We start from the raw sequence: 15,633 nt of genomic DNA on the forward strand, positions 1-15,633 counted from the left end.
TTCTTCAGGACTTACAAGAACCAACCAACCAGCCTTTATTTCTGTTCTTCCTTTATAGCTCCTTTCCCTGCCCTGACCCGCCATCCCCGCCCTCCAAGCTCCCAGGCTTCTGAAATCTATTTTTAAATGGCTCCACTGATCTCTGCTAATGGCTCAGCAGCCCTGTCTTGCTACAACTTTGGAAACAGAAGCCCCACGTTTCCACGGATGCCGCAGGAAGCAGGGAAGTGCCCAAAAGGTACACCCAGGAGAGAGGTCTGTGGAGAGGCTGCTTTATTTCCACGCAAGCTTTCAAGTGGTGAAAGGAAGCCAGATGGGGCACCCAGAGATACATCCGAACTGGCAAGTAGGGACTTGGCAGCTAGGAAAAAGGAAAATCTAATCCTCAAATTCCCTCCCCATTTGGCACTGTGCTTGCCTGCCCCCCCCCCCGGCTCGGCAACTCTCTCTTTCCCTCCTGGCCTCCGTGTAAAGGCAAAGTGGGTGTTTGGGAGTGCTCTGGACAAAAGCAAAGAGCTTCTGCAACCAGGGTGATCAAACCAGGGTGAGCGCCGCCCTGGTTGCAGAAGTTCTGCAACTAGGGGGGAACGAGGAGCAGGTGGCGGCTCAGCCCAGCAACAGCCAAAGGCATGTTTCCGATTGGCTTACTGGGCAGAGCCAGGGACCCAGGACTCTCCGGAGTGCGAGGCTTCCCCACGGACTGATTCCTGGCTAAAACACAAACCTGCCAGATCGTAGGGTCCAGGTGCCAAGGGAAAATAATAAGTTAAAGGTGTTTTTCAATCTACCTAGAGATGAGAGGAGGGGCTCGGCCAGGGCACTATTTCATGATCGGCTGTAGAACAGGAGCACTGTGGAAACGTTTCTGTTTCTGCCCATGGAAACAGAAGGAGATCAGCGTTTGGGTGGCAGGAGACAGGGGCTTGGAGGTTTCTGGTGTGACATGTTAATACTGTGCCCTCTTGCGATTTCCCCAGGGCTCTGCCATAGTTGCCTTAACTGAGAAGCAGTGCCATAGCGTGGGTTGCCAGTGCCCGGGCCGTGCAGAGGGTGGTGGTGGTGGGAGCAATGGAAACAAACAGAGTACGCATGTGCATTCAACTGCCTAATGGTGATTGCAGCCACAGAGATAAGAAAAGAAGTGTTGTTCCGGTGTCTGGAGAGGTCACTTCCTGGTTCTCATGAAGAAGCCATTTTGAACGGACCCCAGTGGTGGAAGCACACAGCTGTGCTGAGGCAGCCCTGGGTGTCAAAACCTACACCCCTAACCATTTTGAGCCCAGGGCAACTGCAGCCGAACGGGTTTCCCCTCTTAGCCAGCGAACCCCACCCCGAAAACTCCAGAACCCCCTTCTGATCTCACCCCAGGCCACTGGCCCACTGTCTGTCTACAGCAGGGTTTTTCACGAGGGAGCCCGGCCGCAGCCAGCAGACACGGTGACCTTGCAGGTTGCAGGGCCACAACGGTTCAGTTCACCTCCTCCGGTTCGTGACCCAAGAGAAGGAGAGCTTTTGTGGCCGCGGCTTCTCAGCCTGAAGGAGCCTCACGGTGCGGGGGGAGCGCCACACTTTGATGGCCCCGTCGTCGCTGGCCGTCAGCAAGAGTTCCTGTTCCACGGGGCTGAAGGCCACCGAGTTGACCACGTCGCTGTGCTGCAGCTTGGCCAAGCAGATCCCGTAGTGCCGGTCCCAGACGTAGCCGTGGTGATCCTCCGCCCCACTGCGAGGGATACGAGAGAGAACGGTCGTAACAAAGCGGGGACTTGCCTTCTGCTGCAGAGGCTGTTGCCACTGAGTGGCTGCAGAAGACATCAAGATTCTAGTCCTCAGTATTATTAGTAAGTGGCTGGTACTAGGTCTGGCAAATGGCCTTTACTACAGGGGCAGGTAAATCTTGCTTGCAACGAGGATCCACCTTGTTTTTATGGTTGCAAGGTGTTTTTAATAGTGGGGTAGGAGAGCTGAAAATAATGCCCATATTTTTCACATCTGGTAACCAATGCACTCCTTGGGTTTCAGATAGTACATTTTTAGATGAGTCTAAAAAGCCTGGGACATAATATTTCACAGCCTTCCAGCAGCTGCGTAGGCTCACTGACCAGAAGTAAAGTATTTAGCATCAATTCTGCAATTGTATACTCGAGTCCGACCAAATGAAGACTCCTAGAGCAAAATATAAATCAAAAACCTTTGCTTGTTCAAAATGAAGTATACACTTCCATAAAAAGGTTAAGAGACCCCTGACCATTAGGTCCAGTCGTGGCTGACCCTGGGGTTGCGGCACTCATCTTGCTTTACTGGCCGAGGGAGCCGGCGTACAGCTTCCGGGTCATGTGGCCAGCATGACTAAGCCGCTTCTGGCGAACCAGAGCAGTGCACAGAAACGCCGTTTACCTTCCCGCCGGAGTGGTACCTATTTATCTACTTGCACTTTCGAACTGCTAGGTTGGCAGGAGCAGGGACTGAGCAACAGGAGTTCACCCCGTCGCAGGGATTTGAACTGCCGATCTTCTGATCGGCAAGCCCCAGGCTCTATGGTTTAACCCACAGCGCCACCCGCGTTCCTTACACTTCCACAGTTAATGCTAAATACAGTCGTACCTTGGAAGTCAAATGGAATCTGTTCTGGAAGTCTGTTCGACTTCCAAAACATTTGGAAACCAAAGCGTAGCTTCTGATTGGCTTCAGGAAGCTCCTGCAGCCAATTGGAAGCCATGGAAGCCCCGTCAGACGTTCAACTTCCAAAAATAGTTCGCAAACTGAAACACTCACTTCTGGGTTTGCGGCATTCAGGAGCCAAAACATTCGACCCGCAAGGTGTTTGTCAACCAAGGTACGACTGTACCTAACCTCTGGTAAATGAGGTACCAGAGCCGCTAGAGGGCTGTGAAAATTTGTGTCCTGGGCTTTTTAGACTTGTCTACTCATATACTGTACTGTCTATAACAAAAGTGGGGCATTGGTTGCCAGATGTGAAATATCTTGGCATTATTTTCCTACTCCAGTATAATGCTGTACCCTGCACTGGGATCTTGCGGTGAAGGGAAGGCAATCAATCAATCAATCAATCAATATCCTGATTTAATTTATACAAGTATCTGTCCCAGATTGCAGGAAGCTCCTCCCCTCCTTTGCTCAAGAGAAGAGACAGCCCTTTCGGTTATTGATGTTCTCAGCCTCAAAATCTTGTGATTATGAGGACTAAATCCAACAATTCTTTCTTTCTTTAAGGCATCCACAAAAGCTGTTGCAACGAGCTCTGTAGCCGCAGCCTGCATTGAGAGAGATGCATTGAGGGTCAGCCAAAGGCCAGTCACTTTCAGCAAAGCGGGTCCACCAGGCTGGGGCTCAGATGCCAGACTGGAGTTCCCCGCTGCTGGTTCTCGCAACGGCCTGCAGGCCACTGCGGTGAGGAAGGGCATTCAGGTTGAGGGGAGGGCGGCAGAGCGAAAGACTGAAACAGCAGGGAAGTGCTGTTCGGACCCCCACTCCACCCCACAGACCAAAGGTCTCTGACCAGCTCCTCCTGCAGCTCACCTGGCCACGAAGTCTCTGCTGACATCCAAGAATATGAAGAAGAAGTCGTTGCTGGGAGTGTGCGCCCGGTGGCCTCGCAGGGGTCCCTGGGCCTCCGTCATGGTCTTGAGGTCCACCACGTGGAGGTCAATTTCCTCAGAGATGGGGGGCGGGTGCAAAGGGTCAGAAATGACAGAGTCCTGGGGCCAGGCCCGGCTGTTCACATACAAGTACCTGCAGGCGAGGCAGGGAGGAGGAGGAGGAGGAGGAGGAGGAGGAGGAGGAGGAGGAGGAGAAGAAGAAGAAGAGTTTAGATTTGATACCCAGCTTTATCACTACCTGAAGGAGTCTCAAAGCGGCTAACAATCTCCTTTTCCCTTCCTGCCCCACAGCAAACACTCTGTGAGGTGAGTGGGGCTGAGAGACTTCAGAGAAGTGTGACTGGCCCAGGGTCACCCAGCAGCTGCATGTGGAGGAGCGGGGAAGCGAACCTGGTTCACCAGATTATGAGTCCACCGCTCTTAACCACTACACCACGCTGGAAGAGGGTGGTTCACTGGAGCTCCCCCCCCCCCGCTTGCCTCCGCATGACCCAGGAAAGGGAGCAGTTAAGGGGGGAAGAAGACCTTTCTCTGCCCCCAATCCTGAAGAGGTGCTGCTGCCAATTGGGGCAGGCGATACAAGGCTAGATGGACCCTCGAGATAAGGCAGCTTCATCCATTCAGCCAAGAATAGCTAAAGCTCAGGACTGTGAGCAGCACAGGCGGTGATGAGGGGGGCTCCTTAAAGTTCTTGTCACTCTGAAGAGGCTTCTGCACCTGACACAGGGAGGGTGCCCCCCCTTGGAGACTGGGCTGTCTTTTCTGGCAAGCTGCTCCCCAGTAGATCGCCTTCCATGACTAAGAATGTAGGGAGAGCCTGCAGGATCAGGCCAAAGGGGGCCCAATCTTGTCCAGCATCCTGTTCTCACAGTGGCCAACCAGATGCCCCAGAGGGAAACCCGCGAGCAGGATCCGAGTGCAAGAGCAGCCCTCTCCCCTCCTGGGGGTTTCCAGGAACTGGTCTTCAGAAGCACGGCTGCCTCTGTGGAGGCAGAGCAGAGCCACTGACAGCCCTCTCCTCTTCCACGAATTTGCCTAATCCTCTCTTGAAGCCAACCAGGCCGGTGGGCAACCCTGCTTCCAGTGGGAGGGAGTTCCACAGGTTCACTAGGCGCTGTGTGAAGAAGGACTTCCTTCAATCTGTCCTGAATCTCCCAACCGTTTAAAAGGATGAGTGGATTTTCCCTTTTAAACTTCCAAAGACCACATTCTCCAGTGAGTCTGTCTAAAACTCCTGGTAGAGGACAAGGATCTAGAGATCCAAATTCCGTGCGTCTGCCATAAAACTTAGGGAACAAGCTGTACTACCAAAATGATTAAGGTTTTAAACGACAAGTTTAGGTTATATTTTAGTGATCAATATATATTTTTAATTGCTGCTATATCTGAATTGTCTCTGTTATACCCAATTGCAATTCAATGTATTCCTGTTGTGTTTTATGATTTTCCTGATATTGTAAGTGAGCCGGAACTGGTCTGCGACCGTAATAATAAAATTCAATTCAATTTTCAGGGTGTGAAACAAGGCAGGGTCCTTCCCAGATACCACTGGGGACCGAACTTCCCTGGGCCTTCTGGAGACAAATGGGGGTGGGGGGGTCTTCTGCAAGAGCTAAGGCTCCATATCCACCCACAGCCTCAGGGCTTTCTCATCCCTGCCACCCAACCCTCCTTTACCTGGAGCTTACGGGGAAGACACCTGGGGAATTCCTGCCCACAAAAGAACCCTGCTGCCTCCTACTATTCGGAGATTTCCCCCTTCCTCCTCCTCCTTCCATATGGTTGGCACCTCCCCCGCCTCCTTACCTGTGGTCAGGGGAGAGGCCCATGCCGATAATATGCCCGTGGAAATCAATGACGTGGTCGAGCGAATCAAAGAACTTGTCTGAGTTTCTCTCCTCTCCAAGGACAGGGCCTGCGGTCGTCATCTGGTGAGGCGAGATCTGCTTGATCCCTGGGGGAACACAGAAGGTGGGGCAAGAGGCAAGAAGATCAGGAACAACTTTCTGAGGCCAAGAGCTGCTCAACAGTGAAACGGTCTCCCTCAGAAGGTTGTGGATTCTCCTTCCTTGGAGGTTTTTAAGCAGAGGTTGGGTGGTCATCTGCTATGGATGCTTCAGCTGCGATTCCTGCATTGCAGGGGGTTGGATTGGATGACCCTCAGGGTCCCATCCAACTCTATGATTCTATGTTATCAAAATAAAAAACCGACACCAGGGTCTCCATTTTTTACACGAGTGTGTCTCTGGCAGTCTTCAGTGCCTGGGGTCAGACCAGAAGGTCCTGCTTTCAGAAAACGGGGAGTATGAAAATGACGACCACCTCCCCCTTTTCTCCCCAGAAACTAATAATAATAACATAATTTAATAATGATAATTTATTATTTATATTCTGCCGATCTGGCTGAGTTTCCCCAGCCACCCTGGATGGCTTCCAACAGAATATTAAAAATATGATTAAACATCAAACATTAAAACCTTCCCTAAACAGGGCTGCCTTCAGATGTCTTCTAAATGTCATATACTTGTTTATTTCCTTGACATCTGATGGGAGGGCGTTCCACAGGGTGGGCGCCACCACCGGGAAGGCCCTCTGCCTGGTTCCCTGTAAACCCACTTCTCGCAGGGAGGGAACCGCCAGAAGGCCCTTGGAGCTGGACCTCAGTGTCTGGGCCAAACAATGGGGGTGGAAACGCTCCTTCAGGTATCCTGGGCCGAGGCTGTTTAGGGTTTTCAAAGTCAGCACCAACACTTTGAATTGTGCTTGGAAACATGCTGGGAGCCAATGTAGGAGAGAAGCAGCTCTGAAACTTTGAGGTGCCCCTTAGCTATCACAGCTAGCAGTCGTTTGCAGGCTGTTTTTCACACTGCCCAATAATAATAATATTATTATAATAATTTATTATTTATACCCCGCCCATCTGGCTGGGTTTCCGCAGTCACTCTGGGCTGCTTCCAACAGAATATTAAAATACAGTAACACATCAAACATTAAAAGCTTCCCTAAACAGGGCTGCCTGAGCCCCACAGAAATACCCCCCCCCCTTACCAATCTGGTGTGGGGAGAAGGCGAGGCAGCCGGTGGTGAAGATCAAGTATTTCTTAGTGCTCCCCTCCGTGGACAGCAGGTTGGGCTCGGGGGGCCTCGTCCTGTTCTGCGCCAGGAGCTGGGCGACTTTGGCTTCCATCTGTAGCTCTGTCATGACCGGCCGGACTCGCCCCTCGATGATGTCCGTCAGGAAGCGGCCCAGCCCACTGCCAGCGCCCGCCTGGTTCTCTGCCCCCGAGGAGCCCGGTTCTGGCGCTGCCTTCTGCTTGGCCTGCTGCTGCTCCTCCGCCTGCTCTTCCTCCTCCTCGCTGTCGCTGCAGAGGTTGGGGGCCTGGCAGGGGCTCCTGGTCCCGCCCTCCAAGTGCTCCCCATGGTTCAGGAGGAGGTCAGAAGGGTCGTAGCGGCTGCAGTCTGCCACGGTCACCATCCGGATCTTGCTGGCGTTCAGGTTCTGGATCTTGAACAGCCTCTTCACCACGTTCATGTTCTCGGACTCGACGCCCTGCAAGGCCAAGAGGAGGGAGGTCTGTGGGTCTCCTTCTGCTGTGACTTTACTTGGTCACGGGGGAAACCACGAAAGGGGAGCCCAACACACCTGTAAACCACACAGGCTTCTATGCAGGCAGCCCCTTGCCTTAGCTTTACACACACATAGAAATTAAGCCGTGCTCTCAGAGCTGAGTTCCTCCTCTCCACCAGGCCTGCTCAAGGCTGAGTTTTCCCTGCCCAAACACACTTCATATTGCCAGAGAAAGCAGATCCCCTCAACAATGTCCTTTCCCGCACTCGGTTTTTGCATTTCTTTGCTGCCTATCAAAGCATGCACTCGGATTCCAAATACAGAGGGATGGTGAGGTAGCTGGTTCCCTTTCCCTGCAAAAGCCAACAGCCCCTGGCACCCGGGCAGTACGGCTGGGCAATATTTGGTTTTCTGCATCGTGATGCATCGCCAGTTAAACATTCACAATGCCTGAAATAAGGATGGAGATGCAGAGAGGCACTGGATGACTTCACAGTTTTCCCCACATTGTGATTTTTGCATAGGGGACACACAGACCATGACTGGCAATATATATTGCCAGGTCAGAAATTATGAAACCGATATCACGATATGGACTTTGAAACTGTTTTCAAATATCTCGCCCAGCCCTAGTGGGCGCCCCCCCCCGCCCACCTGGAAGGCGTTGTTCAGCCACAGCACAGAGCAGGAGGTGTAGTTCCCCATACGGTGCAGGTTCCCAGAGATCAGGTGGGTCTCGTTCAGCCAGCAGCCAAACACGTCGTAGGGCTTGTTGCGAACCCGGGACAGGAGGGCAAAGTTTTCTGGAAGGAGAAAACGCGGAGAACCTAATATGGCTTTCATTTTTATTTATTTATTTATGACATTTAAAAACTGCCTTTTATCTTCCAAGGATCTCAAGGTGGCCGCGTGGTTCTCTCCCTCCCCATTTCATTCTCACAACAACCCTGTGAGGTAGGACTGACCCCTTTCAAACTGTTGGCGGTTGCTTTCTACTTCGCTCTAAGTCTCTTCCTCCACCGATAGATGTTTCGCAAGCAGCCTTAAAACTATGCCGGGGGTGGGGGGGAATCTGTGCTACATGGAACCAGGCGGAGGGCCTTCTTGGTGGTGGCGCCCACCCAGTGGAACGCCCTCCCATCAGATGTCAAAGAGATAAACAACTACTTGACATTCAGAAGACATCTGAAGAAGAAGAAGAGGAGCTTGGATTTGATATCCCGCCTTTCGCTCCCTTTCAGGAGTCTCAAAGCGGCTAACATTCTCCTTTCCCTTCCTGCCCCACAACAAACACTCTGTGAGGTGAGTGGGGCTGAGAGACTTCAAAGAAGTGTGACTGGCCCAGCAGCTGCATGTGGAGGAGCGGAGACGCGAACCCAGTTCCCCAGATTACGAGACTACCGCTCTTAACCACTACACCACACTGGCTCTGCCTTTGTGAAGGCAGCTCTGTTCAGGGAAGTTTTTAATGTGTGACATTTTAGTGTATTTTTGGTCTTTGTTGGAAGCCGCCCAGAGTGGCTGGGGAAACCCAGCCAGATGGGCGGGGTACAAATAATAAATTATTATTATTATTTGTTCTGCTACTTGCAATGCCCTCCATGTCCCTGGAGTCAAGTGGGGAGGGGACCTTAGCACAGGAAGAGCGGCCAGTTCCTGTGCAGCTTCTGCCGCCTCTCCCCTCTGCCTTTGCTTCTTCTGCAGAAACTGAACTGCTTTCTGCACCTGGCTCCTCTTGCTTGCAAAAGCCTGTTGCCTCTTCAGCACCCAACCATTCCTTCCCCCTCTGACCAGTCCACCACCCCACTCCCCAAGCTCTGAGCCTCCCCCTTCTGTGGCTTCCCTAGGGGGTTCTCTGGCAGGTGCTTCCCTCTGTTCCTCCTCATCAAGCCAGTCCTTGACACCAGCAGACTTTGCTAAAGGACGGCAGCTTCCAGGAAGCTCCTTCTTCAGCTTTGTGGGGTGACAAGGGAGGAACAGCAAAGCCCGTTGTTTTTTACCCAGATCGATGACAGCGATCTCGCCTGAGGAAGTAGTCCGGGGCCCCACGAAGACCCCAGAGACAAGGAGAAGGGAATCATCTGCGTTGAACTGGGAGAACTGGGTGTACTTCCAGTTGTACTTCTTCATGCTGGTGCTGTGGAGCAGGGAGAGAGGCAGGCCATTGTTCCAGATCTGCCAAGAGAAAGTAGGAAAGAGAGGCCCATCAAGATGGCGGGGCAGCAAAAGGGCAGCTCTAAGTTACTAGTCCCTATCGCTAAGGAGACACACTTGGAAGAGGACGGGCGATGTCCTCTGAGGAGCCGAGGGCCCAATCTTCTGCTTGTCTCTCCTCTGAAATGTTCCACTGTGTCCCAGCGCAGCTTCCCGCTGATATACAATTTCACTTGGGTCTCTAGCTGCTGTTGGACTACAACTCCTATCATCCCAAACAGCAGGACCAGTTGTCAGGGATGGTGACAACAGCTGGAGACCCAAGTTTGGGAAACCCTGGTTTAGATTTTTGTCCCTCTCATGATCAGCAAAACCCACTCCAGAAATAATGCAATACAGTCAAACCTCGGTTCTTGAACGGCTCAGTTTTTGAACGCTTTGGCTCCCGAATGCCGAAAACCCAAAAGTAAACACTCTGGTTTTCAAACGTTTTTCAGAACTCGAATGTCCGACGCGGCTTCTGTTTGAGTGCAAGAAGCTCTTGCAACCAAAGGGAAGCCATGCCTTGGCTGTCAGAAGTTTTGGAAGTCGAACGGTCTTCCGGAATGGATTATGTCCGGCAACCAAGGTTTGAATGTTGGTCTTGAGTTGGAGAATTTAGTGTTTCTATGGGAAATCATTGGAAGAGTTGCAGGAATGCAGGAATCTTCTGCCCAACATGGGACTCAAATTCATGTCCCTGAGAGGTTACGTGTGTATTTAAAGTACAGGACACACGGTCTTGACTTAAAATGCCCCCCCCGCCCTTTCACAGAATCCTAGTGCTGGAAGGGACCCTGAAGGTCATCCAGCCCAACCCACGGCAATCCCCGCTTTTCCTCCAGGAAGGTTTCGGCAGCGCCCATGAGGCTCCCTCGCCTGCTTATGCCAGCCTCACCACAACCCTGCAAGATGGGTGAAGCAGAAAGGATGACTGGGCCCAAATCAGCCTCTTCTCTTCAGGGCTGAGGCGGGGCTCTCAAGCTGGGTCTCTCTGCTCTCCATTCCCGTCACCGACGCAGGGATCAAAACAAGCAACCTACCTTCCAGGGTTGCTGTGAGGATTACGGAGCAAAGCTTCAACTGCTTGAAACACAGTGTGTTATAGGATTTGTTCCCCCTCTGCCCTGCTTCACCTTAACGGTACAGTCCTTGGAGCAGGAGGCCAGCAGGTAGCCATTGTGGGAGAAGCTGAGGTGGAGGACTTGGTCGCTGTGCTCCGCCAAGGTCTGAACTTCCACGCAGGGGATGGTGTCGGACAGCCGCTGGAACTCGCCATACCAGGAAGTGGCAGCTGCAGAGGAAAGAGGAAGAGAAAGAGGAGGAGGGCGGCAGCAGGACCCAACACCCCTCGCTGAAAATCTGAAGGGATTACCAGACCACCTCCATCCAAGCCTCCTTTCCCTCAAGGGACAGCCATTGCATCAGGCTGCCTCTCCCTCAGGCACCTCCAGCCCAGGAAATGGGCCAGCATTTGGCCATCATAGGAGCAACTGTTCAGAAACTGGTGTCCAAGTTTTGATTTTCCTTCTCTCTCTCCTCCCTCTTTCCTTGTGTGCCATGGTCTTGTTTTGTTTTGTGGATTGTAAGCCTGCAGGGGCAGGGACTGTCTTGTTTTGCTTGTATATATGCTGCCCTGGGAGCCTTTTCAGCAGGAGTGCCCAGCACACATGCTCTAAACCAGGGGTAGGCAACCTAAGGCCCGTGGGCTGGATGCGGCCCAATCGCCTTCTCAATCCGGCCCGCAGATGGTCTAGGAATCAGCGTGTTTTTACATGAGTAGAATGTTTTATTTAAAATGCATCTCTGAGTTATTTGTGGGGACTGCCTGGTGTTTTTACATGAGTAGAATGTGTGCTTTTGTTTGAAATGCATCTCTGAGTTGTTTGTGGGGCATAGGAATTCGTTAATTTTTTCCCCTTCAAAATAATAGTCCAGCCCACCACATGGTCTACGGGATTGTGGACCAGCCCATGGCTGGAGAAGGTTGCTGACCCCTGCTCTAAACAAATAAATGAAATCAATAAGTACACAGAGACCTAGACTCAGGCAGCATTTCTACTATCCTGCATTATCCCAGCTGGCCTCTCTTTCTGCTGCGATTATCACAGAATGGTAGAGTTGGAAGGGACCCCGAGGGTCATCTAGTCCAACCCCTGCAATGCAGGAATCTCTTGCCCCACGTGGGGCTCAAACCCACAACCCTGAGATTAAGAGTCGTCTGCTCTACAGGCTGAGCTATCCCAGCTGAAGATCTACAAGTGTTATTCCTTGCTTCCTCTCTCTGCCTTGAGTGCGAGATTCACTCTCCAGCCTGTTTCCAATTTTCCTCATTCCTCAGCTATAAGCCTCACCTCCAAACCAAGCTGACCCCAGTACGGGGCAACAGATTAGGGGCACAGCAATTACTCTTTTCCAGTTTTGAGGCTGCCTGCTCTGCAAAGGGAGGACATACCTGGGTGTCGTGGGACGTCCCGGGCTACTGGATAGTATCTGTAGAAAAGGTCCTTCCAGAGCACTTCGTCCAGCGCCACGGCATGCCACTGCCGGCACACGAGCCCCGCTGAGAGGACGTCCGAGTAGTCCAAGTACAGGAATATCTCAAAAAGGATGCTGTCAGGGAGAACCCCACTGTCCATCGTGGCATCCTGTCACTGCCAAGCACCCTGCAAGGCCAAGGGAAAGGGGGACAGGTTTAGGCAAAGGATGCTCTAGAACGGTAGGCGAAGAAGCGGCTATGACGAAAAAGAGAGACAGCGTGGTGTGGTGATTGGACTAGGAACTTGGAAACCAGGGTTCAAATCCCTGGTCACAGTCGGTGAGAACAACAGTGCCTGCTCCTGCAGGCTTGCAATCTTCGAGAAAGAGAGACACAAGAGAGGAGAAAGGGAGGCGGATGGAAGGGGGGGGGAGCAAACTCAGGCAGCAATCTGTACAATTTCTTGTTGCCAGTGTTAGAAACTGAGATATGGAAGCTAGGAGCTAAATGGCACCTTAAACCAAGGTTATGGGAGCAACAACGGAATGTCCCACTTTTTTATGGCAAGAATACAAAGCTGAAAATGAATGAACTGCAGCTAAAATATTATCTTCATTTTTCACATGGTCTAGTCCTTCCCCTGCCCACCCCCTAATATTCTTAAGAGGGTCTCTTCTCCAGTCTTCAGAGTAGCTGGGGTCCTCCTTTCCTCCCACTCTGCAGTCTTAATCTCAAATCTTAGGTGTCCTACTGTGCCCAGAGCTCAAAAACTGCTTGCACTAATGAAATTCACTGTCGCAAAATGCACCTAGAACAATGGGAGTTTCGGACACTGCTTGTTGCCAAATAACTTGGGAATTTGTAGGGGGAAACCCCCTCTCCCTTCTGCTTCAAACCTTGTGAGGCCTTGTCAGCATGTAACACCTCTGCTCAGAGATGTGCACCGGCTGAGGATTTGCTGCTGGGCCCAGTTCAAGGTGCTACTATGAGCATATAAGGCCCTTAACAACTTGGGACCAATTTACCTAGCAGATTGTGGGTCTACTGGTGCCCACTGGCCCTCTTCAAGTGGCAGAACTGGCCCTGCGGAACAGGTCTTATGTGGCAAGAACCTGGTCGCTTAATGTGGCAGCATCGGCACTTTGGAACTCCCTGCCCCTTGGGCCCAGGCAGGTGCCATCTGCTAAAAAAATTCCCTGCTTAGATAAGCTTCACCCAGCTGCTTAGGAAATCAAGGCCATTGCCATCTGCTTCAGTATTTTCACAATGGTGTGTTTTTAAAAGTAGGGTTGTGGGTTCCCCCTCTATTTTGCAGTTTTATCTTTTTAAAAAATAATAGTCAAAACAAAAAAAATTTTTTCCTTCCAGTAGCACCTTAAAGACCAACTAAGTTAGTTCTTGGCATGAGCTTTCGTGTGCATGCACGCATGCATGCATGAAGAAGTGTGCATGCACACAAAAGCTCATACCAAGAACTAACTTAGTTGGTCTTTAAGGTGCTACTGGAAGGAAAAAAAAATTTTTGTTTTGACTATGGCAGACCAACACGGCTACCTTTCTGTAACTAAAAAATAATAATAATTTTTCTTTGATTTTACAAGTGTAAAATTAGAAAAATAAAAAATACATATCCACATTTAGAGATTTCTCTGAATCTCCAGACTTCCCAACCTCCCCTCCGTGGTTCCCATTGTCAGTTTTATCTTATATTTGCTGGTTTTCTGCAGTGGAGTGCTGCATAAATGTTATGAAATAAATAATAATAAATAACAAACCAGCCAAAACTGCCTCCTGCCCCCCCATAGAGATACTCTCCCCATTTCTCCCCCCCTCCCAGCTCCCCTCTTGGGCCTTTTGACTGGTTTGTTCTGGTTCTCAGCCCCCCACGAGCCCCCCAATTGGTCCCCCTCCCCCTCGCATCTCTTTGGGGACCCCTCCCCCCCCCGCATCCCAGGCGACTCCCCCCACCCTTCCCCCCCACAACAACAGACCTCCTACCAGCTGCTTCCTACATCATTTCCGGAAGGGCCCTTCCGCTTCCGGCCGCCACCGTCAGAAGCCGTCTTCCGTTCCCTGCTCTATGCTTAGCCCTTCTAGGCATCCTGTCTCCGTGGTTCCCCTCCCTCTTCCGCCGCTCTCCCTGCGCAGGCGCGGCGGGAGAAGACGAGCCCGGAGACGGCGAAGGGGGGGAGCAATTCGCTGTTTGGCCACAAGAGGGCGCTCGGCAGCGGCGCCTCCGGGCGGAATATTGTGCACTGCAGAAAAACAATGAGGGAAGGAGAATTCGTGAAGATGGGTCCCCATTAAAACATATTGGTCATTATGTTACTGTTATAAGAATTTTAAGGTCATATATATAAGATGTTCATAAATGTACCAAGCAAACACATACAAATATGTAAACACATGTCTGAAACCCACAGAAAAGTCCTGAAACCATTTTCTCTCTCCCAAAATGACCTCAAATATTTTTCAGCCATAGCTGTTAACCTTCCCTTTTTTTGCGGGAAATTCCCTTATTCCAGCGCCGTTTCCCGCTGCTATCCCAGATTGCTAGATATCCCGTAGATTGTCCCCGGGACAGGTGAGGCTGCTGATCCCTTCTTTTCAAATCTGAAAGTTGAAAGCTATGTTTTCTGCAAGGTCAAAGGAAATGGGAAATCTTCCCAATGTCTCTTTCACAAGTCCTGTCTTAAGGGCACATTTAAGATATGAACAGGGTGTGAGCCTGGGACCTGGATTCAGGAATGGAGTAACAAAAGAGTGGCCAGGATGCCCAGGGAATCCAGTCAAGCAACTGAGCAGTCTGCCCCTCCTGTGATGTAGGTATGATGTATGGAGGGGTGGTCTTGAGATTGAGGGCAGGGAATTTAAAAATGTCTATATAAGGGCTTGCATGCATGGTTCAGGGTCCCTCCCTCCCTTGTGCATGTGGGGGAGCCCCCTGTTGCAACACCTTTAATAAAGATCAGGCTTCCTAGCTGCTTCGCTTCTCAATATTCTCCGGTTGGCCTCTGTTATTTTCTCCTACCAATAGAGAACCTACATAAGGACTCTATACAGCTCTTGGATACCCCATAAGGGAAAAGGAGCAGTTTTCTCTCATAACAGTTACTATTTGTGTTTATGGGATGTTTCCACAAAACGGCAGCAGTCCTTGCAATACTTTTTAAAAGAAAAGATATGCACAAGTTTTGTTTTTTTGTTTTTTTTAGAGCTAAGGATTGTGAATTGTGAAGTCAGAAGGCCATGAGACAGAGATATGGGCACAGGCTATAATGAAGGGCCTCAGAAATAGAAATTCCAGCATGCTGTTATCAAAGCCACTGTTACAAGACGGGCAAGGCCATAAGCAGGCAGACAAACAAAGAATGAGTAAATTAAGAAGTGTTAACCTTCAAAAGGAGAAACATGGAATGTTAGAGCCTGATTGGATAAGAATGTAAAGTCTCACTCTCTGTTTTTCTTTTGTATAGTCTATAAAAAGTGGGCGCACCCTGATTGGGGTGTGCAGATTGCGAGATTATCGCGCTGCACCTTTACTTTGCATATGCATTTCAAATAAACCCTGTTATAACCTGCAAGGATATTTGCCGCTTTGTGTGAATCTGTGCTCCGGGGACCCTATAGCAGATATGGAACAGGTCCAACAATAACTGCACAATTAACCACGGCCAGAGAGGGAGAGACAGTTGCCGATAACACAAATATCCTAGCATTGGTACACCAATGAGCACATCCTGAGGTACTTACACTTTGCAAACCAAAGCTTGGTT

The 15,633-nt window shown here is 50.8% G+C and overlaps 1 protein-coding gene across 4 annotated transcripts; it reads right to left on the reverse strand.

Moving 5' to 3' along the window:
* Positions 1–258: 258 nt before the first annotated feature.
* On the reverse strand, positions 259–13,940 carry FBXW5 (F-box and WD repeat domain containing 5). 4 transcript variants are annotated; one of them, XM_053409775.1, is made up of 9 exons: positions 13,849–13,940; positions 11,834–12,044; positions 10,515–10,672; positions 9,186–9,360; positions 7,840–7,988; positions 6,666–7,167; positions 5,424–5,571; positions 3,538–3,750; positions 259–1,720 (listed from the first exon to the last, which is right to left on the reverse strand). In XM_053409775.1, exons 2-9 carry the CDS (start codon positions 12,015–12,017, stop codon positions 1,474–1,476), a joined length of 1,776 nt encoding a protein of 591 aa, XP_053265750.1. In that variant the 5' UTR covers positions 12,018–12,044; positions 13,849–13,940; the 3' UTR covers positions 259–1,473. The 4 variants fall into 4 exon arrangements, with proteins under 4 accessions (XP_053265750.1, XP_053265752.1, XP_053265751.1 ...); XM_053409777.1 differs by having other exon boundaries at positions 13,856–13,918; XM_053409776.1 differs by lacking the exon at positions 13,849–13,940 and adding an exon at positions 13,493–13,628.
* Positions 13,941–15,633: the final 1,693 nt, after the last annotated feature.

This window comes from Podarcis raffonei, chromosome 12, assembly GCF_027172205.1.
Source record: "Podarcis raffonei isolate rPodRaf1 chromosome 12, rPodRaf1.pri, whole genome shotgun sequence".
NCBI classification, from domain to species: domain Eukaryota; kingdom Metazoa; phylum Chordata; class Lepidosauria; order Squamata; family Lacertidae; genus Podarcis; species Podarcis raffonei.